General features: G+C 46.7%; 1 protein-coding gene across 2 annotated transcripts in view; it reads right to left on the reverse strand.

The window, feature by feature from the left end:
- Nucleotides 1-25,407, reverse strand: part of MOK (MOK protein kinase) — a 47,311-nt gene that overhangs the window by 2,790 nt on the left and 19,114 nt on the right. The window contains exons 2-6 of one of the 2 annotated variants that reach the window (XM_060295305.1): nt 5,770-5,848; nt 5,592-5,640; nt 3,344-3,522; nt 1,543-1,644; nt 371-544 (exon numbers count right to left, since the gene is read on the reverse strand). In XM_060295305.1, the coding sequence (XP_060151288.1) occupies nt 371-544; nt 1,543-1,644; nt 3,344-3,522; nt 5,592-5,640; nt 5,770-5,848 (583 nt within the window). The remainder of the gene's footprint in view (nt 1-370; nt 545-1,542; nt 1,645-3,343; nt 3,523-5,591; nt 5,641-5,769; nt 5,849-25,407) is intronic. The other variant, XM_060295306.1, reaches the window with a different exon arrangement.

Raw genomic sequence — 25,407 nt, forward strand, 5'->3', positions numbered from 1 at the left:
GGGTCAGACGTCACCCCCACGTCACACACGCACGAGGGGACAGAGGGGTGGAGTCCGAAGCCCTCAGGGCAGGTACTTCCAATGGTAGGTGTCGCCCAACACACGCGCCCTGGAACCTCACAGCGAGCGAGCTCAGCCCGCTCCCCCCGCTGTGTGCCACGTGACCCTCCAGGGCTCAACACCACAGCCTTGGCATCAACCGCAAAGCGGCCACAGGCCCTCCCTCCACCCTGCCGTGATGCCACTAATCGCCTCCTTTCGGGGGAAGATACCAGAAAGGAGCAAGGTGCGGGTTCCCAGAGGGACCGGCACTGTTCCCGGGAAGCAGCCACCCATCTGCGTGGCCCACGGGAACCCAGCAGGCGCCTACCTCTGTTCCTGGAAGTAGGGGTGCTGCAGGGCCTGGTGGGCAGTGATTCTCTCATCGGGATCATAGGCCACCATTGCGTGCAGGAGGGAGAGGCATTGCGGGGACAAACTGGCTGTCAGTAGAGGTATTCCTGATCCCTTTTTAAAAGTAAAATCAAAACTCATAGCTCTCGACCTGTATTGAAAGCCCAATGATAATAAACGATCACGCCGTCATTTAGAGCACGTGGCCAGTCCAGCATCACGACCCTACAGGGACCTGCACTGAAGGTAACAGCTTACAATCTAAAAAGGGCAGGGGGCAGGGGGGCAAAAAGCCCATAGAATACAAGATCCTCGCGGAAACCGTGGACTTTGGGTGAGAATGACGTGTCAGCACAGGTTTGATGATAGCAGACATGCCACCCCGGGGCCGGTGCTGGTGGCCGGGAGGCTGTGCACTGCGTGGGGCCGGGCGGTAGATGGGAAATCTTTGTACCTTCCGCTCAGTTCTTCTGTGAACCTAAAACCGCTCTAAAAAAATTAAGTCTGTTTTTTTAAAAAGGGTGGGAGGTCGTGAAATCTGTTACGCTGTAAGTGTAAGAAAACTTTTTCTTGAGAAGACTAATACCACATTCCCACCAGAAAAGAATGAAATAAAGTTTTAAAAAAGAAAAAGAAGGGCTTCCCTGGTGGCTCAGTGGTTGAGAGTCCGCCTGCCGATGCAGGGGACACGAGTTCATGTCCCGGTCCGGGAGGATCCCACATGCCGCGGAGCGGCTGGGCCCATGAGCCATGGCCACTGAGCCTGCGCGTCCGGAGCCTGTGCTCCGCAACGGAAGAGGCCACAACAGTGAGAGGCCCGCGTAGTGGAAAAAAAAAGAAAAAGAAAAAGAAAAAAATCCAGCATGGCTGTCATCTCCTTACCTCCCTAGGGTTCTGGGAGCTGGGGGGTGCTGCCCACGCCCCCGAGTCCCCCTTGAGGGGTCAGGGTGGCCAAGCTGCCGGCTCTGCAGGGTCTGTGCGTGCAGCCTGTGCTGGGGAGCCTTTCCCACCCAAAGACCTCTGTGGCCTGAGTGAACATTCCCGGGACAAAACCCGCGTGCCGGGCTCGTGGGGCTGTGAAGAGGCCCCTGGGTGCGACAGAGGCAGGGCGGGTCCGCGGTGGTGGGGCGGCCTGTGGGCCGCACTTACCGTTTGAACTTGGTGATGGTCTTCCCAGTAGGTGTGCCAATGACGTCGTGGATCCTCGAGATCTGGTCCAATTCGTTGGCTCCGGGGAAGAGGGGCTGCAGGCTGGGCGGGCGGCCAGGGCTGTGGTCAGGGCGGCGGCCTCCCAGCAGAGGGACCTCCAGCCCCCCCGCCCATGCTTGGGCCTTCCTCCTCCTACTGTCCCTACGGGTCGGTGTCTTTCTAAGGGACAGGGCCACACTCCCGTAGAGGCACAGCAGGTGCCTCTGCCGGCTGAGAGATGAAAGCCCCCAGAGCCTCCTTACGGCCCGGGGAGTTTACTTGACAAAAATTCAGGCTGGGTCAGGTCGGGCTGTGTAGACAAATGAGGTCCAAGGAGCGTTTTGGTTTTGGAGCAGTCACGGATTTGGGAATTGTGGTTAAAAGATTTTAGACCCATACACATTACAGGCCACAAAGAAGAGTTTAAAAACGTAGCTCTGGGCGTCCCTGGTGGCGCAGTGGTTGAGAGTCCGCCTGCCGATGCAGGGGACACGGGTTCGTGCCCCGGTCTGGGAAGATCCCACATGCCGCGGAGCGGCTGGGCCCGTGAGCCATGGCCGCTGAGCCTGCGTGTCCAGAGCTTGTGCTCCGCAACGGGAGAGGCCACAGTGGTGAGAGGCCCGTGTACCGCAAAAAAAAAACAAACAAAAAAAACGTAGCTCTGACGGTAAGATGACTTCTATTCAGGGAAAACGGCAGGAGCTCAGGCCGCAGGGGAGAATAGGAAACGCAGAGGAGCTGGACGCCTCTGAGGTGCGGCAGGCCGGGCACAGAGTGCAGTCAGCGAGGCTCAGCGTAGGCTGCCCAATGCCCTGAGTGGATGCCGCCAGCACCAGCGCCTCTGACATCCCTCCAAACTGACTCAGGGGTTTTAGCACGGGAGAAAAGATCATTTGTTGGTACTTTAGTATCAGTGAAATCACCACTCTCCTTTCCAAAAATAACAGTCACTTATCAATACGAATGATCTAGAATTGGAAGGCGTGTCCCGAAGGGCCCAAACGTCTGTATTTATCAAGGGGTCAGTTGAGCAGGCGGGACTGGACGACCCGGGTCCTGCCTGCGCTGGGCTGTACCATCCTGACGTGCATCACCCCAAGGTTAAACCCACCCACCCGTCCTGCATGACCCACTACGAGCAGGTGCCGCCCCACCTCCTCCCGGGGCTTCTTCCACCCAGTGCCCCCGCCGCCGGTGGACGGAACAGGCCCTCCTCCCTTCCCGGGCCTCTGCCCTGGCCCTGCTGCGCCCAGCGGTAAAGCACAAAGGCTGGGGGAGGGGAGGACGGTTAGGGCTGGGGCTTCCTGGACTCCATCCAGCTCGCCCTCACTCCCGGGGCCAGAGCACCCCACCCGAGCGACTGCACTCTGAGGGTAGACCGGGGGGCACCGCTCCCACCCCGCCCCCATGGCAGGCCCCACAAGGTGGCAGTAAGCACGCCTCGACTCTGTTCCTTCATTTGTCTTCATCAATCCTGTCGCTGATGGGGCCAATTGGAGAGGCCCACCGACCCAGGGCCGGGGCGGGCCAGTGGGAAAGAAGTAACTGACAGTGTTCTTTCCTCCACACCCAGAAAGCAAGGACAAGCGCTTGACACCTTTCCTGTCGAGTTAAAAAACCACCATGACACCAGGACTGTAAACTCGGCACCGCAGAGGGAGGGACTGGCACGAAGCCACTGGACGGCCGAGCCCCGCGTGGACCGGCCTCAGGACCCTGACGCAGCCCCCCAGCCCAGCAGCAGCTGCAACTCGGGCACCACCTGGCCATCTCATAGAGCACGCAGCCCGCGCTCCACAGGTCCATCTTGTAGGTATAGAAGCCATCAGTGAGGAGACACTCTGGGGCCCGGTACCAGCGGGTGGAGATGTATTCCGTGTACGGCTGCTTAGAATAGATACTCCGGCAGGACCCAAAGTCCCCTAATTTCAGGACATCCTGCTGCAAGGGGGGAGAGAAGCAGGGACAAATAACATCTCATCAAGCAGCGACTGTAATACAAACCATTTCAAATATTTATGCACCAACGGGAAAATTCCTAGCACATAAACTAGCTTGTAGAACATAAAGTACTGGCTTTATAAGCACTGAAGTAGCCTGTAGCAGGTGAGGAAGCGGTATTTCTCTTCAGTGGAACACATTTGCGAATATTCTGGCTACGTTTAACAGACATTTCAAAACGCCTACAGGTTGTGGAAATTTTTAAGTCGCAGCGTAAGTCTACAGATGAACTCTACACCCTGGTCACATGCCCTGTTATGCCTCAAACTCCCCACCGCGTCCAGTGCTTCTGGAAGCTTGGTTCCCATTCGGGGGAGGCTGGGGGCCTGGCCTACACCACGTGGGATCCTTGAAGGAAGTCAGACAGCCCAGGGAAACAGGTTTCAAGGTGTTTCTTCCATCTTCTCTACCTCTCACATTCAAGTAATAAAATTCATGCCGTCGATAAATTTGAAGCCTCTGGCACCTACAGCCAGAGCAAACATTAAGCAGCAGTTCTCTTAGCCAGATTACCAAGAAACCTACCCTAACAGCCTTTTACCTCTGTTCCCATTCCCCAATACGTTCAACAAAAATTACAAGGCATATTAAAAGGCAAGAAAAAACAGTCTGAAGAGACAAAGCATGCATCAAAACCAGACTCAGATACGGCGCAGGTTTTAGAATTTTAGAATTCCCAGAAGACAGGAAATTTATAATAACTATGGTTAATTTGTTAAGGGCTCTAATGGAAAAAGAAGACAGCGTGAAAGTTCAGATGGGAAACGTAAGCAGAGAGATGGAAACCCTAAGAAAACATCAAAAGGAAACACTAGAAATAAAAAACACTGTAACAGGGACTTGCCTGGTGGCACAGCGGTTAAGAATCCACCTGCCAATGCAGGGGACATGGGTTCAAGCCCTGATCCAGGAAGATCCCACATGCCGTGGAGCAACTAAGCCTGTGAGCCACAACTGCTGAGCCCACGTGCCTAGAGCCCGTGCTCCTCAACAAGAGAAGCCACCGCAATGAGAAGCCCGCGCACCACAACGAAGAATAGACCCCACTAGCCGCAGCTAGAGGAAGCCCGTGTACAGCAACAAAGACCCAACACAGCCAAAAATAAGTAAATTAATTTATTTAAAAAAAAAGAAGAGACCACAATGAGAAGCCCGCGCACCACAACGAAGAGTAGCCCCCGCTCGCCACAACTGGAAAAAGCTGGCATGCAGCAGCAAAGACCCAACGCAGCAAAAAATTTAAAAAATTAAAAACAAACAAACAAAAAACACTGTAACAAAAATTTTAAAAGACTTTGATAGACTCAACACAGCCAAGGAAAGAATCAGTGAGCTTGAAGATATGCCAATAGAAACTTCCCAAACCGAAATGCCAAGCAATAGAGGAACGTCAAAAACAAAACCGAACATCCAAGAACTGTGGGACAATTTCAAAAGGCGTGGCACACACACGACAATGTGGTTGAACCTCAACATAACGATGCTGAGTGAAACAGACCAAGGAAGGGTATATGCTACGTAATTCCACTTCTAGAACGTTCTAGCTCGTCTTTGCCTGGGGACAAGGGACAGGGGGCAAGGATGACCAAAGGGCAAGAGGGGGCTTTCAGGGGTTTTGGGTTTGTTTGTGAAGTTGACTGGGATGATGGATTCGTGGGTGTACGCATATGCCCAAACGGAGCAAATTGTACACAGGCATAGTTGAAGGGCTTTCAAGTGAGACGTATCAGAGCTCAAATCCTGCCTCTCCCACTTTTATCTTTAGAGTGTTTAGCATGATGATTTGAGCGGAGTTTATTTTGTATATAGTATAAGGAGGGCGCCTTCTTCCAGATGCACAGTTATGCTGATGGCATTTACTAAATTAACCATTTGTTCCCAAACTGGAAGGAAAGAACCAAACATGTTATAACAAACATGGTATCCACTGGGATTGAAAACATATCCAGGGAAAAGTTTTTATATTCTACCTTTCTTCTGATATCAATTTTTCATATAAAAGTTCTTACCTTTATTAATATATTTTCTGGTTTTACGTCTCTGTGAAATATTCCATTTCTGCATTCAATATAAAAGGAAGGATAGAATTAATTGTGCCTCGTTCATTCCAATTCTTTTATACTATATTCTTAATGAACGGTAATACATTTTATTAACTTGAAAGCTGCCAGGTCTCCAAGTGCCTACCTGTGCATGTGATCAAGGGATTTACACAACTGGTACATATAGTGCATAATTTTTTTTTCCGATAATGGGTGTCTTCTCCCTGTGCAGTCAAGGAAATAGCCAGATATGGTTACCAATGATCCGTATCCGCTTTTTCGAAACGAAAGATGGAATCCATTTTTATTTAGCAATGTGTGAAAATCTAACTTCCTCAGTGAAAATAACCCGGAGTAGTTCTAGGAAGTATGGAGTCTACCTACAAAATATGCCATTTAGAATCCTACATGCTGGCATGATTTCATTTAAAATCACAGAGCGCCAGGCCTTCTGACTGCAGTCAGGACAGTGCTGAGCGGATCACCGCAAGGGCAGCTCGGTATGGAGGTCCTAACACAGCCTCGGGTGGGCCTCCCGGGCACCCTCCTTCACGCTGATTATGAGCTCAAATCCAGGGTTTTCCTCGGCTTCCTGGCTACGTGGAGATCTCCGTCTTTAAGGGGATGGATTACGTTTTCTTAACCCAAGAAGACCAATGGCTGCTCTCACTTGCACAGCCGCACGTTCCTCTCTCACAGAAGGAAGCAGTCACTGGGCGCCGGCTGACAGCGCCCTGCAGCAGCCTGTAATCTACACCTTCTCCCCTCCTGCAGCTTTCAGGATGCTCCAAAGCTCTTAATACCACACTCCAGCATCAGAGCTGCCCTTGCTCTCGAAGGTGTCACATTTTACTTGATTTTAACATCAGAGGTATGTGTTTCTGAGCCATTAGGTTTTAAATCTGCAAAATACCCACTCTCACCTAACAACTCAGAAAACCACTTTCCCCTCCCTCCGTGAGCACATACCCCTCTAGACATTTTTCATCCTAAGCTTGCAATTTCTGTCGAAAAATTAATGTATTCTTTTTCTCGCATAACAAGACTGTTTATGTTAATAATAGAAAGTAATTTAAATTACAAAGCGTCTAAGTGCAATGAACTTTTTCCATGACATACTATAATCCTTTTATTCTGTTTCACGTAATTTATCATCAGTTTTCCAGAATTTAAATTGAAAGAATTAAAACTAAGACTTTGTCAGCTTCCCCTCACTTGAGGAATTTTATCAAATTATTATCTACATAAAGGTGAAAAGAAAGTAAAATTTCTACTCTCTGTCACATGCGAGGCTGGACGAACCTTCGTGAGGCTCGGCCCTCTTCGGGCAGGGGGTCTCGCTGCCCACTGACTAGCCCGGCTCTCCAGACACCCCTTGGCAGACTCCCTCCCAGCACAGGGCTCTCAGGACCCAGGAGCCCCCGAGTCCCCGGGGCTTGTGAAGATACAGAATGCCCCATCATCAGCCCCGGCACTCCTGGTTCAGTAGGTCTGCGGCGGGGCCCCAGAAGCTGCCTTTCCAGCAAGTTCTCAGAATGGGCCGCCAGGCCTGGTCCCTCCCCTTAGGAACTGCACCCCATCACATCCTGCTTGTTTATAGAAGGCTCCAGCCACATTCACTCAGGGACATTTCTGCGCGCCCCCAAAGCTCTCCTGCTGCATCCTGTACTCACGCTGCTCTGTTCCTAGAAGCACCCTTCCCAGCCATGTCCACACGTCCACATCTTATAGCGTACAACTGCCGTTACAGTCATCTGAACTTGAACTCAGAAAAGGTGGACTCTTTTAGGAAAGGTCTAATCCATCCAACCTTCATAAGCACCTAGGGAGCTTTGAAAAAGTAGATTCCAAGGCCCAAACCTAGACCCAGTGAATCACAAATCCAGGCAGGTGGGCCAGGAATCTGCATTTTTGGCTGCCTTCAGTCCCCAGTGGCGGAGGACTCTTGGGATGCCTGCCCTTCCTTTCCTCCTGGGCCTCCCCTGCTCCCCCCATTCACAGCCGTGGGACAAGGCCACGACTCCCTCCCCTGTCCTCCGTGAGAGCGCCTGCCTGCACACGGGGGCTCCAGGTGGACAGAGGGGCCCTCATGAGCCATGTGGGCCACTGGTCTGAACCATCGGAGTCCACACCCTTGACAAGGAGGGGACTGACCGCGGACTTTCACACTATTTTCCCAAAACAAGATCCTAACTTGCCAGGTTCCCACCAGATGCTTGCTCACAAACATCTTGAAACAAACACACATAGTGCAATTAATAAACCACTCTGAAGCTCCTGGTATGACCCTTTACTGAATGCCAGCTGACTGCAAACAGTATTTCTCTCTTTTGGCTCTCCCGACCAAATTAATTCTCCCAAGTTAATTTTTACCCAATATTCTCATTAAGAAGGTACTAAAAAATGTCATATACAATACCAGCAATGTAAAAAGTCTGAAGTGAACACAGTGATCAACTATGGCATTGGCTGTCAGTACTAACAGAAGGAAGAGGGCCTCCAGTGTAGCCAGCACTGCAATAGAATATCCAGCACACTGCCTTCTCCCAAGAGACCCCGTACCCAGGCCTGCGCCTGGCTTTCCTGGTCAGGCTTGGGGGTGCATTCTGGGTCCACCATGGCACAGCCAAATGCCCTCAGTCTACACTTGGGCCCAGAGGCTATGCCCTGCGGCACTGTGTGAGCACGTGTTTGCCATCGGTGTTTTCCAAAGGAGAGCCTTGCCTGCTGGCACACTGTTCTGAGAGAAGTTACAGGGTAGCAGGTGGGGTGTCAGGCGCAGCATGGAGCTGGAGCCGTCACCAGCACCCCTCTCTCAACAAGACAAAATTCCAGGAGGGGTCCTCCCAGTTCTGCTCTTTGAAGCTGGCTCGTCTCAGGCAAGTGCTCTAAGTTCTTGGAAGTTCAATTGCCTCACCTCTATAATGGAGTTGAGCTCACAGAAATGGGAAGAGCAAATGCAGGAACACAGAGCAAGCACACTATAAACTGTAAAGTCATAACGACGATGATGGTAATGACAGCAGCTGACCTTGACTGAAGGCTACACAAGCCAGCACTGTGCCAAACACCTCACATATTATTACTCCTCACAACAACCCTAAGAGTCAGACACTATGATTATCCCCATTTGATAGACAAGGACTAAGGCTCAAAGAGCCTAACCAGGACCGACCATCATGAAGTGCACACGGCACTGCGCATGCTCTACCCAGTGTGTTGACGTGGGACATCCAAGCTGCGTCAACACAGCCAAACTGGAGCGGCCCTTCCCAGAAGCACCTGCATTAAAAGTAACAGGATGGGCTTCCCTGGTAGCGCAGCGGTTAAGAATCCTCCTGCCAAGGCAGGGGACACGGGTTCGAGCCCTGGTCTGGGAAGATCCCACATGCCGCGGAGCAACTAAGCCCATGAGCCACAACTACTGAGCCTGCGCGTTGCAACTACTGAAGCCCGCACGCCTAGAGCTCATGCTCCGCAACAAGAGAAGCCACCGCAGTGAGAAGCCCGCGCACCGCAGCGAAGAGCAGCCCCCGCTCGCCTCAATTAGAGAAAGCCCGTGCGCAGCAATGGAGACCCAGCGCAGCCAAAAATAAATAAATAAAATAAATTTATTTTTTTAAAAAAAAGAGAGAAAGGAAATGAATGAGCACTCTGCAATACAGGGGACTTCATAAGAATGTGAACAGAAGGAAGTTCCCTCTCAGAGGGATTATCTGAGCAGGGAGCCCTGCCTCATTCTGAAGCACAGAGTAGAATGTCGAGCAGCAGAGCCGGGAAAGATGCTAGAAGGGGACAGGCTTGAGGAAGGGCTGAGCCGCCGCCGCCCTCTGCGCCCTCCTCACCACGTCACCCAGCCGGCCTGAACGCCTCGTGGCTTTGCTCGTTTGCAGCTGAGTTCTGAGCAGACAAGACTGCCAGAAAAACACCTCCCATGAGTACTGTACGTGTACAGCCCAGTATATTTAGATGAAACTACTGCACAAATGATTTTGAGAACTGAAACAAATATATGGGAACTACAAGCTCTAAAAGACCTTAGATTAGCTTTGAAATTATTCTACGTACCTCGTATTAGTTCATAAATATTCATGTCCATAAGTTCACATATTAGTGCAAGAGAACCAGATTTTCTGTCACTGAAGAAAAAAGCAGGTTTTTAAAATGTTTTCTTTTTCTTGTCTTCATCAGAAAAAATAACCAAATATTTAATTCATTTGTAAACACTTCTGATAAACACAAAGCACTCCTATATCAGACAAAGATTAAAGTGTAATGATTGAAACAGCAGAAGTTTTGATTTTTAATCAATGTTTCAGGCAAAAATAATTTAAATAATAGTAAAACTCTACTTCAGGCAAAAATTCTAAAAGCCCCCCTCCCCACAATTTTTAAAGAGAAGTGTCTTGAAAATCGAAAAGTTAACTATCAGCAGAAAGAAGAAATGAGGTTTGAGGAGTTGTAGAAGCAAAACAAAGAAAGCAGGATTTGATTCATGCTCTGTGGCTGCAAATGTAGTTTTAATTTACCTAAATTACTTCCATGTGATTGGGATACATCCCAGTGCAGGGAGCAAAACCAAAAATCCAGCCGAGGCAAAAAGGAGGAAGATGAGTCACATCACACCCCTGCAGTGTCACCCCCGGACCCTGCTCCAGGCGCCTCTGGTGGGGCTGGAAGGGGTCCCCACTGTCACTCAGGACTGTCAGGAGGCCCACGTGCAACCGTGCACAGAAGTGCTTTGCAAAGTGCACATAAAGCACCCACAGCACAGGCAGTGCTGTGACCGTCACACGCAGACTGCAGTCTCTGGATCTGGCCCCAACTAATGGCTCAGAGCACGCGGGCCAGGACGCCACACAGCCATGACAAGACATTGCATTTTGAGTTTAGAACTGTTCAGCCTCCTGAACAGTTAAAATCTCCTGCACTTTAAGGGTCAGAGGCTGCGGTTTCTCGGCTGGCTGTACAGGCCAGGCTTCCTGCTGAGGGGTGCCTTCTCAGAGCTCCAGGCCAGGACCCCAGCCCCAGCCCCTGGCAGACAAGCCCCTCCAGACAAGCTGTGCTCTGCCTTCTTGATCAACAGGTAAACCTTACGGAAGCTACTCTATAATTAGAAGAGAAATCAAAAGTCCCCTGAAATTATGTCAATTGTAGTAAGAAAGGCTGCATGAGACCACACAGAGATGGCAAGTGGCAGCAGTAAAGTGCAGCTCCTGAAAGGGAACAACAGGGCCTTTCCCAGTAGGTCACAACTCACACTCGGATGCCCAGGGCCACCACCGTCTACACAGAAGCCCAACTGCTACAGGAGAGGAACCATTTGAATGTTGTTTGCTTTTATGAGGCGGAGTCACTGAAATGAAGGCCTTTCCACGTTAGGACTCAGATACAGACACTGGTCCAAATAAGTAAGTGACTTAAGATAAAATAAAAATTATTATTCTCTGAGCTACAAAGCAAATATTTAAAATGCCTACCATGGTTTTCTTTCTTAAAAAGAGATTTAATAATTATCATCAATTTTAGATAATGTTTAAAGCCCCATATATACTTACAAAACCACTTCGTGCAAGGTAAGAATGTTTGGGTGTGGATTCAGGTGCCTCAGTGCTTGTATCTCTCGTAGATTGTTCACTTGCTCAATACTATGGTGTAGGTAAAAATAAAAAACTAATTTATAATTCAGGTCAACTTCAGGTCAACTTCAAGCCCCCCTGGTGAATTATTTTAAACATTTAAGAAAGAAACACTCAGGCTTCCCTGGTGGCGCAGTGGTTAGGAATCCACCTGCCAATGCAAGGGACACGGGTTCGAGCCCTGGTCCAGGAAGATCCCACATGCCATGGAGCAACTAAGCCCGTGAGCCACAACTACTGAAGCCACGCGCCTAGAGCCCGTGCTCCACAATGAGAGAAGCCACCACAATGAGAAGCCCATGCACCACAATGAAGAGTAGCCCCTGCTCGCCGCAACTACAGAAAGCCCGTGTGCAGCAACAAAGACCCAACACAGCCAAAAATAAAGAAAATTAATTTTAAAAAATGAAAACATATAACCACAAGAAGTCTAGTGTAAAGTTATACAGCAGATTTATTCAGAGCAGTCCAAAACCAGAAACCCAAAAGTTCCTCAACAGGAGACCAGATAAACAAGTTGTTTTGTAGTCATAGATTGGAATGAATACTACTCAGCAGTAAAAAGGTATGAACTACTGGTACGACAGTATGGATGAATCTCAAGGACTTTATGCTGTGCTGAAGGAGCTGGACACAAGAGCACAGACTGTGAGATTCCATTTAATATGAATTTCTAGGGACTTCTCTGGTGGTACAGTGGGTAAGACCCCGCGCTCCCAGTGCAAGTGGCCTGGGTTCGATCCTGGTCAGAGAACTAGATCCCACATGCATGCCGCAACTAAGAGTCTGCATGCTGCAATGAAGATCCCGTGTGCCGCAACAAAGACCCGGTGCAGCCAAAATAAAAAAAATAAATATATATTTTTAAAATGCAGACATTTGAATTTCTAGAAGAGGATACAGGGAAACAAAACAAAACCCAGAACAGTGGCTACCTGCGATGGGGATGGAGAACTGAGTAAAAAGGAATATGAAGGAATTTTTGAGGGTGACAGAAATGTTCTATGTCTTGATTACATGGAGATATCTACTTGGCAAAATTATACAGTTAAAAAACTTGCATCTCCAGGCTTCCCCGGTGGTACAGTGGTTGAAAGTCCGCCTGCCGATGCAGGGGACACGGGTTCGTGCCCCGGTCTGGGAGGATCCCACATGCTGTGGAGTGGCTGGGCCCGTGAGCCATGGCTGCTGAGCCTGCGCGTCCGGAGCCTGTGCTCCGCAACGGGAGAGGCCACAGCAGTGAGAGGCCCGCTTAACGCAAAAAAAAAAAAAAAAAAAAAAAATGTGCATCTCAACATATGCAAATTTTGCCTTTAAAAAAAAAAAAAAATTTGGGACTTCCCTGGTGGTCCAGTGGCTAAGACTCTGCACTCCCAATGCAGGGGGCCTGGGGTTTGATTCCTCGGCAGGGAGCTAGATCCCACATGCCACAACTAAAAAATCCTGCACACTGCAACGAAGATCCTGCGTGCCGCCAACTAAGACCCGGTGCAGCCAAATACATAAATAAATATTTTAAAAAAAGAATTGTATAATAATAACCAAGTGGGGAAGGAGACTGGGTGGAGGTATAGATTAAATAAAAATCACAGGGGCTTCCCTGGTGGCGCAGTGGTTAAGAATCCACCTGCCAATGCAGGGGACACGGGTTCAATCCCTGGTCCAGGAAGATCCCACATGCCACAGAGCAACTAAGCCCGTGAGCCACAACTACTGAGCCTGCGCTCTAGAGCCCGCAAGCCACAGCTAGTGGAGCCCACATGCCACAACTACTGAAGCCCTTGCGCCTAGAGCCAGTGCTGTGCAACAAGAGAAGCCACCGCAATGAGAAGCCCGCCCACTGCAACGATGAGTAGCCCCCACTCACTGCAACTAGACAAAGCCTGCACATAGCAATGAAGACCCAACGCAGCCAAAATATAAAGAAAGAAAAAGAGAAATTTATTAAAAAAAACAAACAAACAAGAAAAACAACTTGGTCATGTTGCAGACCTTACACAAGTAACTAACTTCATTATCTCCAAACTAAGACTTTGAGCCACTGAGGAAAACGGTCCTCAGGAGCTGAAAGCACGCCTCCTGACACAGTACTAATGCACTGGTTTATTATACCTTACCCGGACTTCATATGAGCAAAGATTACTGCAAAAGCCATCAATTTCTGGGAGGAGGTGGGGTCAGAGGCTCCAAAACCAAGCTCCTCCGGCCTGTGTGACTCAGCGTGCTTTTCCCGTTACTGACTCTTGTTTCTCACATCACCCACACAGTGGCACGAGGTGACTGAGGGTTCAGTTAGGCAACGATAAGCAGAGCAGAAATGGATTTTTAAAGGAAGCTAAAATTATTCTTCAAGTGAATAAGATTAAACTGTTTTATAATGATGATAGATACTCTGGAACTCTAAAAGCTAGAGATATTATTTTCACAGTTGAAAAACAAAAATAAAACCAAAGAACAGCATAAAACTTGTGGATCAAGGATCAGTGACACTGGACCATCCAATAAATTATTAGCAATAATATTCCTAGAAATGACACCAAAAGCAGTTGTCTTTCTTCTAGAAACTATAAAGTCATTTCTTCCTGTAAATCAGAAATAACAGAAATACCCTTTTCAACATTAGAAGCTATGTGCAATATGACTCATTCCGGACCCTCTGGTCATTTTCTGTTTGTTTTTTTTTATATAAGTTTATTTATTTATTTTTGGCTGCGTTGGGTCTTCGTTGCTGTGTGCGGGCTTTCTCTAGTTGCGGCGAGTGGGGCTATTCTTTGTTGTGGTGCGCGGGCTTGTCATTGTAGTGGCTTCTCTTGTTGCGGAGCACGGGCTCTAGGCACGCGGGCTCAGTAGTTGTGGTTCACGGGCTCAAGAGCGCAGGCTCAGTAGTTGTGGCGCACGGGCTTAGTTGCTCCGCGGCATGTGGGATCTTCCCAGACCAGGGCTCGAACCCGTGTCCCCTGAATTAGCAGGGCTCAAACCCATGTCCCCTGAATTAGCAGATTCTTAACCACTGTGCCACCAGGGAAGTCCTGTTTTGATTTGTTTTTTACTTTTAATTTTGAAGTTATTTTAGACTAACAGAAGAGTTGCAACAATAGTAAAGGAAGTCCCCTTCACCTAGCTTCCCCTAATGTTAACATCTTACATAACATTTATCAAAACTAAAAATTAACATTGGTACAAATCTATTAACTACACTAGACACTTTATTTGGATTTCCCCGGTTCTTCCATTAATGTCTTTTTCTCTTCCAGGATCCAGGAGACCACACTGCAATTAAGATGTCATGTTCCCTCAGTCACCTCCACTCTGCGACAGCTCCACAGTCTGTCTTTGCTTTTCGTTATCTTCACAGTTTTGAGGAGTACTGGGCAGGTATTTTGTAGAATGCCCCTCAGTTTGGTCTCTTCTGATGTATTCTCATAATTCAGCCGAGATTATGGATCCGTGGGAAAGAACACCACGGAGGCGACATGCTTTTCCCGTGCTGCTTTATCAGAAGGTACATGATATCAATATGTCTTATTACTGATGATGTTAATCTTAATCATTTAGTTAAGCTGGTATCTACCAGGTCTCTCATTGTAAAGCTACTATCTTTCCCTTTCTATTTTCTATTCTTTATCAGCAAGTTAGCAAGTCCAGCCCACAGTCAAATGGAAGGAAATTAAGCCCCACCTCCTGGAAGAAGGAATATCAAACAATTTGTGGATATAAGTTAAAACCACCACAGTGATTAATAAATATTTGGGAGGAGATCACTCGAGGCTGTGCAGAAATTCCGTTCTATTTATTTATTTAAACTTTTTTGGCCATACCACAGGGCATGCAGGATCTCAGCTCCCTGACCAGGGATCGAACCCGTGGTCCCTGCAGTGGAAGATCGGAGTCTTAACCACCGGACCAGCAGGGAAGTCCCAGAAATCCTGTTCTCTTTAAAGTTTCACCTTACTAATTTTAGCATTCATCAGTTTATCTTGCCTGCAGAAATTATTACTATGTATTCTAATGATGATTTTCCATTTCCCTCATTCCTCTGTATTTATGAATTAGAATTCTTCTGTAAGGAAGAATTTTCCCCTCATCCCAATTTGTTTATTCATTCGGCCATTTCTTTACATCAGTATGCACTCATGGCTATTTGAATGAAGAGGGAGAGAGAGAGGTGCACACATGGGTTAGTATACATACACACTAGCTCTGTCTGCTCAGAGGACGCAGACGTGCTGACATGGCAGGAGCAATGAGCATACCTGTGCCAAGGTCTGGTTTTCTGAACGCCTTTCTCTGATAAAAGGGACCAAAACTCCTTTGAGAAATGGAGGATTCTAGGGGCAAGGAAAATACAAGATGAGCTTAGAGAATCTTGTAGTACCAAAAAGTAAAGAAGTGTTAAAAAAAAAAAAAAGAAAATGCTGGGTGATGTCAAAGGAACATAGGCGCCAACGTCAAAATGCTCCCCACGGCCAGAGCGGAACAATTCTCAAATAATGATGGCACTGGATTATAATCGCCTACAGTTTTGGACATGTGTATCAAGAGCAAGTGAGAACTCACAAGAGGAAACCCAAGATCCAGTTCCCCGTGGGTTTAGATTACACAGGCTAGCAGACACCTATCAGAACCAAGCTGGAGACTCTGTCCCTGATTCTGGACATCAAAGGGCCACAGGCCACCACCAGCTCAAAGTGCATTTCCTTTTAAGTAAAGGACATACGTGACAATGGTTGACAATAACTCCCCCCCCAACACACACACACACACACTTTGAAAAAAAAAAGTAAAGTATCACTGATACTTATCAGTGATTCTGTCTGCTCTGTGGATATGGGATCATCAGAACACTGTGCATCGAATTCTCTACCACGAGTAGTTTAAAGGTAAAGACGGAGTGTGGATGGGGGGAGGCGGGAGATAAAGAAATACAAAGAATTCAGAATACACAGAGGAAGCCACGATAGAAGAGAGGAAAAGCAGAAGCCCCAGTGACTTCAGAGTCTTGGCAGTGGTAGGTAAACACCACATGCTTTGGCCTGGCTCTGCCCACCTAGTGACCTAGAGTGACAACTCTCTAGTAACTTCACATCACTAACCACCTTTCCTCACGTGATTACGCCTACCGTCTGGGGATGTCACGAGGTTGACATTACTGTTCTCCATACTCCCTGACACGGTTAATTGGCCTATACTCCTTCCTGATCTGAAAAACTATCTTTCATACTAAGAGTTTGAAATCAAGGTCTATACCCCAAAACACTTCGGAAGGCTCTACATCAATGTAGGGCAATTACTGTGTTTTTTAAAAACTTTGCTTTAGATATTTAGAGGCTTCAATTCCTTTGAGATTAAAAAAAAAAACCATGAAACCAGAGTTTCAAACCTTTTTTTTTTTTTTCCCATTTTTTTTTTTTTTTTTTGCGGTACACGGGCCTCTCACTGCTGTGGCCTCTCCCGTTGCGGAGCACAGGCTCCGGACGCGCAGGCTCAGCGGCCATGGCTCACGGGCCCAGCCGCTCCGCGGCATGTGGGATCTTCCTGGACCGGCGAACGAACCCGTGTCACCTGCCTCGGCAGGCGGACTCTCAACCACTGCGCCACCAGGGAAGCCCCAAACCTTTTTATTGAAAAGTTTAACAGTTGCAGTGAAGCCATTGTTTACTTCATTATTCTGACAGAGTTTCCTAAACACATCTGGTCTTGGACTCCTTAGTGTAACACATGTGAAGCTGTAAGCTCAAGCACGTTAGGAGGCTGCTCTGTGGGAGAAGCCCCAGCAGTCTCCAAGGGGCTGATCTAGAACCGGAGAGTTGCCCTCTCCACAAACTGCAACTGGTCACTCCCAGGGAATACATTTCTCTAACCCTATCTGAAACTTATTTTTCAATATATTCAATAGTAACTGATTTACAACTAATTAAATCACAAGGACCTCTAATATCTTTCTTTTTAACTTTTTTTTTTTTTTTTGACCACATGGCATGTGGGATCCTAGTTCCCCGACCAGGGATCGAACCCGCGCCCCCTGCATTGGAAGGGCAGAGTCCTAACCACTGGGCTACCAGGGAAGTCCCCGGACCTCCAATGTCTGAAATCTAAGGTTTCAGTTATAAAAATCCAACATATACACAACTCTTAGGGACATATAAACTGTTTAAAGTGAGGCATGCTTCTACCACTTAAATTCTTTGTGAACATCAATCACTGATATTGTGGTAAACTTGGACATGAACAAACTCCAGTACGATAATATGAAATTAGCCTATAATCCTCACTGCCCAAAGAACTTTGATATGACATGTTATCACATGAATACAATTTCACCATTAAGTTGCTCTCATCGATTTAAACCTGTGTCTGCAGATGTAGAGAACAAACGTATGGACGCCAAGGGGGGAAAGTGGCAGGGGGGGTGGTGGTGGTGGGATGAACTGGGAGATTGGGATTGATATGTATAAAATGGATAACTAATAAGAACCTGCTGTATAAAAAAATAAATAAAATAAAATTCAAAAAAAACGAAAACCAAAACCTGTGTCTGTATTTAGTCTCAAATAGGTCTCACGTTGCCTACCTTCCAAAGTGCTGTTTCATTTGCTTACATGCATAATAGTTTCCATCTCTCAGGTTCTGCATCTTCACAACTTCAGAAAACGTTCCCTCTCCTATTTTGCCAATTGCTTTATAGTCTATAAATGAAAACAATTATAAAAATAAAAGTTTATTTATGCATCTGTTTTGTACTCACTTCCAGATAGCAGACGTCTTTATCTGTAAAATAATCCAATGGCAATATATTGAGGATACTTCGCCTATGTTTTCTAAGGTTCAGTGTTTCCCTCATTTCAAGAGAGACTGGGTTGTATGTTGGCAACACGCAGTCTCTGCTCCCTCTCGTGCAGCGGGGAACCACATGACTTGAATCCTGACCAGCGAGGAAAGGCTCAGCTCCCCTACGAGACGCTCGCAGACCAAGCATCCACTGAGCCTGTCGGCCCAGGGAAAGCGGCGGGAAGAGTCAGAATGACAATGCGTTGAACACTACTGACTGCCTGGGCAAGAGATCTCAGGACAAAAGTGAGCTCGGGAGAAAACAGCTACTTTCCAAGCAGAAATGGAAGCAATGAGAGAAGTCCAGAAAGCAAAAGTCTCTTTGGGTTGGAAAAGCTTCCGCAGCACAAATAATAGGAGGATAAAACCAAAAAAATCTTGACAGAAAGCAGCTGTGAGACTTGACAAACAACCTAGTCAGCCTTGCACCAAGGTCACGGGAAGGCAGCCACTCCCCACCCAACCCAGGCGCTTGCCTCAGAGAGGAAGGAGGCTCCTGCAGATTGAGACGGAGAAGCAAAGCAGCAAGGCCCCAAAGAAATAAGACAGCTTGAGAAGAATGTTTAGAAAAGAACCTTGAGTGTGGAACTGACCAGAAGCAAACAGATCAGAAACCTATTAAACAAACTTGGACCAAAAGGAGCCCATCACCTTTGGGTCCCAAACCGACATCAACACAGAGCAGGCTTTTAAAACTGTCCCCGCTCCAAAGGAGGGCCTCCCCTTCAACACCTCTTTTAGACAGAGCACATTTTTAACACCTTGTGTGAATTCTGATGTGAACAAACCAACAGAAAAAAGGCACAACTGTTTTTAGAATAATGTTTTTTAGAAATGATATGTTTAAAGATTTTTAAAGTCCTTTTCTGTTAGCAAGAAGTACTAAACTGTTTTAGGATGAAATGATATTATGTTTAGATTTGCTTTAAAAGTCTATACATTCCCATTCACTTCTGCTGGAAGTATAAACTGGTATAGTCATTTTGGAGGGCAGTTTGACAATATCTATTAAATATTTTAGATGTGTATATCCTTTGACCCAGCAATTCGAATTCTACAACTTATCCTGCAAAACATACTTGCTCAAGTATATGTGAGATGAGAATGTTAGCGTAACATTACTTAATAGGGAAAAACTAATGCCCCCAAACAGAAAACTGTATAAATTAAATACGGTTTATCTATATAATGGGATGTATTGAACATATTTGAAAGAATGACACAGATACACAGATCCTTAAAAATAATGTCCTTAAAGGCAATACACACACACACACACACACACACACACACGCACGCACGCACCAGTTTGTGGCTGCTCTGAGGGATAAGGTTGCAGGTATTTCACTATCTAAGTCAGGTATATTCCATAACGAAAGTACTATTTTATTTAAAAAACAACAATAAAAAATAAAGACTCCAGGAAAAAAAAGTGATGGGGGTAAAAATGACAAAATGTTGATCACTGTTGAAACTAGGTAACAGATACACAAGAGCATTCACTCTACTAATTTCTCTACTTCTGGCATGCTTGAAAGTTTCCATGATGAAAAGTTAAAAGAAAAGGGCAAAACCTCCTCCAGGATCCTCCCTGTCAATGCCCCCTTGTGACTAGCCAGAATAGAAATGACCTCCAGGAGACCTTGGGAGCCATGACATAAAGATGGTGGAAAAGCCACCAGGAAAGACTCTCAACCAGGAATACCCACGTAGGACATTCATACGAACAAGAGAAATACCCTTCTGGTATAAAGGCCATGAGAATTGTGGGTTTAACCATTACAGCACCTAGTAAGCATTATCCTAACATACTAATATATAAATAAATGTCATAATTTACAAAACATATAGAACAGTAGACTTCTCAGAATTTGTATTTGCAAGATTTCACTTGTTTATATTTGTCTGAGATTTTATCCCACTTGTAAGTTACTATCTTAGCCTGCCACTGTTTCATGGATGCTGGCAGAAGACACAGCCTCTTGGGTCAGAGACAAAGGACTTCATTTCTCATGGTACAGCAACATATATGAGCATCAGCATATTAGCATTGGTTCCCGTTGCCCCGAAGTCCCACAGGGGTGACAGGATGGGCCCAGGTGACACCTGCACACGCAGTGGATTGCTTTACAGGAGAGGAATCTAGGGCCAATGGCCCAGCACTTTTTCAACAAGCAGTAAACAAGATGAATAGCCCTTGCCATCTGGCACACCCAGCAAGAACACGCAGGGAAGCTCAGGGCCTGAGGCAAATTGTTTTCCCAATGGTTCATTACAGTTTAATACCTACATTAACCAGTTTTGCTGATACAGGGTACTTGGTATGGTATTACTCTTATAAAAATTCATATATAGGTAATATTGATTTTAATGCTGCTTTTTTTTTTCTTCTTCTTTTTTGGCTGTGTTGGGTCTTCGTTGCTGCGTGCAGGCTTTCTCTAGTTGCGGCGAGCAGGGGCTACTCTTTGTTGTAGTGCGCGGGCTTCTCATTGCGGTGGTTTCTCTTGTTGCACAGCACGGGCTCTAGAGCGCAGGCTCGGTAGTTGTGGCGCACGGCCTTAGTTGCTCCGCGGTATGTGGGATCTTCCCGGACCAGGGCTCGAACCCGTGTCCCCTGCATTGGCAGGCAGATTCTTAACCACTGAGCCACCAGGGAAGTCCCTAATGCCAATTTTTTTTTCTTTTTTTTAGCAGATATTCATTTTTAATTATTATTTATTTATTTATTTTTGGCTGTGTTGGGTCTTCGTTTCTGTGCAAGGGCTTTCTCCAGTTGTGGCAAGCGGGGGCCACTCTTCATTGCGGTGCGCGGGCCTCTCACTATCGTGGCCTCTCTTGTTGTGGAGCACAGGCTCTGGACGCGCAGGCTTAGTAGTTGTGGCCCATGGGCCCAGTCGCTCCACGGCATGTGGGATCTTCCCAGACCAGGGCTCGAACCTGTGTCCCCTGCATCAGCAGGCAGACTCTCAACCACTGCGCCACCAGGGAAGCCCCCTAATGCCGCTTTTTAATCTTACTAAAAAATAACAATTTCAGTGTACATTTTCGTATATACTAGCTTCAGGCCATGCAAAATAAGAAAATCCTATTTGTAATCACATATTTGTAGAAATTGGAAAAACTACTTTTCCCCAAAAACAGCATCTAACCATGTTATTACCATTCAAAATACCGTATACCACTACCAGTCTGTAGTAACTGTCACAGGAAGAAAGAAGAACCTGTAACTGCTGTGCATATGGTAGATGCCCAACAACTCCTGAAGAGAAGGTTTGAAGAAAATAATTCTTAAAGCTTTACACAGGGCTTCCCTGGTTGCACAGTGGTTGAGAGTCCGCCTGCCGATGCAGGGGACACGGGTTCGTGCCCCGGTCCGGGAAGATCCCACATGCCGCAGAGCGGCTGGGCCCGTGAGCCATGGCCGCTGAGCCTGCGCGTCCGGAGCCTGTGCTCCGCAACGGGAGAGGCCACAGCGGTGAGAGGCCTGCGTACCACACACACACACAAAAAAAGCTTTACACAAAAATTTATTTTCCAAAGATGATTTCTAGGGAGGAAAATAAAAGCACTGAGAGTGTGAAGTGTGTTGAATGGTGGTCTCCAAAACGACATGTCCTCGTCCTAAGCCCCAATACCTGTGAATGTGACCTTATTTGGAAATAAGGTCTTTGCAGGTGTGATTAAGTTAAGGCGCTTGAAACGAGAACGTCCTAGACTCTCTGGGTGGGTCCTAAGTCCAATGGCAAGGGTCCTTATAAGAGACACACAGAGAAAGTAGAACGGTGGCTCCAGGGGCTGGTGGGAGGGGGAAATGGGGAGTTGTTACTGAATGGGTACCGAGTTTCAGTCATGCAAGATAAAAAAGTTGTAGAGATCTGTAGTACAACAATGTGCACACAGTTAACGATACTATACACTTAAAAATTTATTAAGAGGGTAGATCTCACGTTATGTGATTTTTACGACAACAAAATAAGAGAGACACACACATGCAGACATAGAAGGGGCGCCTGTGTGAACACAGGGGCAGAGACTGGAGGGACGCGGCCACAAGCCAAGGGACGCCCGGAGCCACGGGGGGTGGGGGTGGGGGGTGGGAGGAGGGGTCCTGCCCTGGCGGCCTCGGAGGGCGCGTGGCCCCGCCCACACCTTGATTTCAGGCTTCTGCCTCCAGAACTGGAGAGAAGAAATTTCTGTGGTATTAAGCCACCAAACTTGTGACAAAGTGTTGCAGCAGCCCCAGAAATTTAACATAGAATGTAACGGATATCTTTTTTAATCTAAGGAAAACATTCATTTTTTTCACTAAAGGAAAAAGCCTTTCTAAGCATAACGAGGTAGGAAGTCACTCGGAAGAGGCTGATTTATTTGACTACGTAAAATTAAAAAGTCTAGCACCTCAAGAAACACCCGAAAAATGGTTAACTCAATTATGAAAAAGCCATACAAAGGACTATTATATGGCAGATAAAGAGGGGTAAGGCAGCTCTTCAGCTTCTGACAGGGAACATCCTTTCAAGATATAGTATTAAATGAAAAAGACAAACGAAAGAACGGTGTGTAAACCGTGTTAACATTGCTTTCAAAACAGTTTACACACTGTGTCAGGCAGTATGACGGCGCCCAACAATGTCCATGTTCTAATCCCTGGAGCCTGTGAATGTCAGGCTGCACAGCAAGAGAGAGTTAACGGCTAAGCCTGCTGAGGAGCCGGCCTTAAAACAAGGGTATGATCTTGGATTTACTGGGTGGGCGCAATGCGTCAGCCACAGGGAGCTCATCAGTGGCAGAAGGAGGCAGAGGAAACAGAATCAGAGACAGATGGGAAGACATGACGCTTTGCAGACGGAGGACAGACGGGAAGATGTGACGCTTTGCAGACAGAGGAGAGGCTACAAGTCAAGAAGCACAGGTGGCCTCTGGAAGCTGGACAAGACCAGGAAACAGATTCTCCCCTGGAGCCCCCAGAAGGGACGCCACCTGCCAGCAACTTGATCTCAGTCCAGGGAGAGTCGTTTAAGTTGTGTGGTTCTAAGCTGCTGAGTTTGTGACAATTTGTTATAGCAGCAATAAAAAACTTATACACACAACTCTCACACATTTCTGCTAACCTATACACAGAAGGAACACAAGGAAGTGCCACAGTGGTTACCTTGCGGGGGAGGGTCTAGATGGGTGGGAGGGCAGGAACGGAAGAGAGACTCACTTTTCACTATATATAAATCTGTGCTTCTTTTTGTGTTATACTTTGTATATGGATTAATTTTTTATTTTTTTAATTTTTATTTTATTTTATTTTATTTTTTTTGCGGTACGCGGGTCTCTCACTGTTGTGGCCTCTCCCATTGCAGAGCACAGGCTCCGGACGCGCAGGCTCAGCGGCCATGGCTCACGGGCCCAGCCGCTCCGCGGCATGTGGGATCTTCCCGGACTGGGGCACGAACCCGTGTCCCCTGCATCGGCAGGCGGACTCTCAACCACTGCGTCACCAGGGAAGCCCATGTATTAATTTTTTAAAGTAATTAAAAACAATTTTTAAAGGGTGATTTTCTTTGTGATTCCTTTAAGGAAAATGGCATTTGAGATTAAAAGCTAAGTATATTTATTTTTATATAATATCATCGTAAAGAAAGTGGCAATTTATGAAATATAAAATAATTGACAAGAAAATTGAAAACAACAAAAACATAAGACACCACTTCACACCCACTAGAATGGCTAGACTCAAAAAGATAGATAATAACAAGTATTGCTGAGGATATGGATAAGTGAGAACTCTCATACATTGCTGGTGGAAATGCAAAATGGTGCAGCCACTGTGGAAAACAGTTTAGCAGTTCAAGATATTAAATGGAGTCCCACATGACTCAGAATTCCACTCCTAGGTATATACTCAAGAAAAATGAAAACATATGTCCAAACAATAACCTGTACACATATGTTCACGGAAGCATTATTCATAATAGCCAAAGGTGGAAACAACACAAATGTCCATCAGCTAATGAACGGATAAACAAAATATGGTCTATCCATACAACGGACTGTTATTCAGCCACAGACCCATGGCTGAACCCTGAAAACGTTACGCTAAGTAACAGAAGCCAAGCGCAAAAGGCCATTTACATGAAATGTCCAGAATAGGCAAATCCCCGGACATGGAAGTAGATTAGTGGTTGCCTAGGGTGGGTGGGGTCTGGGGGAAACGGGGAATCAATGCTAATTTCTTTTGGGGATGATGAAAGTGTTTTAACAGACGATGATGATGGTTGCACCACTCAGTAAAAATACCTAAAATCACTGCATTGTATACTTTAACTGGGTGAACTTTACAGTATGTAAATTGTATCTCAATAAAGCTGTTAAAACAAACAAATCCGTGGTGCCTGAGTCAGCGCAGCGGTTACCCTGGGGATTTCCAGGCCACGGGTAACGCTCTGTTCCTTGATCTTGGAGCAGGTTACACAAGCAGGTTCACTTTCTGAAAATTCACCAACCTGTACTTGTAATTCGTGCAGTTTTCTGGATGTATGTTATACTCCAATATTTAAAAATCGGAAGAAAAAAAGCAAGCCAAAGTTAGGAATAAGCAGGAAGTAGGAGGAACAGAAAAGATATACAATAAAGAATATATTCAAGGAAAGGCCCAAAGAAAAACAGATTCAGATCATATTAGTGTCGGAATAACCACATCCACAAATTCCCACTGCTGAGACCCAACAAGGAGGTGCTTTCACCACGGTTCTGGTTCCCAGGAGGGCCAGGCCTTCCTGCTCTAGAGTGTTCCTGTTCTCAAGCTCACCCTTAATTGACTGTTATAATTATAATACGCTTCCATATTGGGAACTGTAGTCTGACTTACTGGTCTTCACAACTGAAGCAGACTAAAACAACCTCTTGAATGAGAACAAAGTTTAGGGGCCACGTATATTCTTCAACAGACCCCCCCCCCAACAGGGAGACTGGTTATCCTCTGCCATGGTTAGCTTCAGAGAGCCTCTTCTGGTTCCCTGCAACAGGTCTCCATCCTATTTCCCAGGTGGCTCCTTTGTCCTAAGTGAAAACCCTCTGCGAAGGACTGCCAGCCCCAGCACTAACATTTCTTAGTCCTGGCAACTAACAAGAGTTGGAGATAAACTACATTGCACCAAGACAAAGAAACACATTAAAAACAACAGCAGAAACAAAGAATGCTTGGGGCAATGGAATATGATTTTAGTACTAAGACCATTCCATTCATAACTAAGGAAATCTGTACACTACAAGCCACAGCCCTCAGCAAACACTGCGATGGAAGCCAAGCCTCGTGATGGAAGCCA

Source organism: Globicephala melas, chromosome 2, assembly GCF_963455315.2.
Source record: "Globicephala melas chromosome 2, mGloMel1.2, whole genome shotgun sequence".
NCBI classification, from domain to species: Eukaryota; Metazoa; Chordata; class Mammalia; order Artiodactyla; family Delphinidae; genus Globicephala; species Globicephala melas.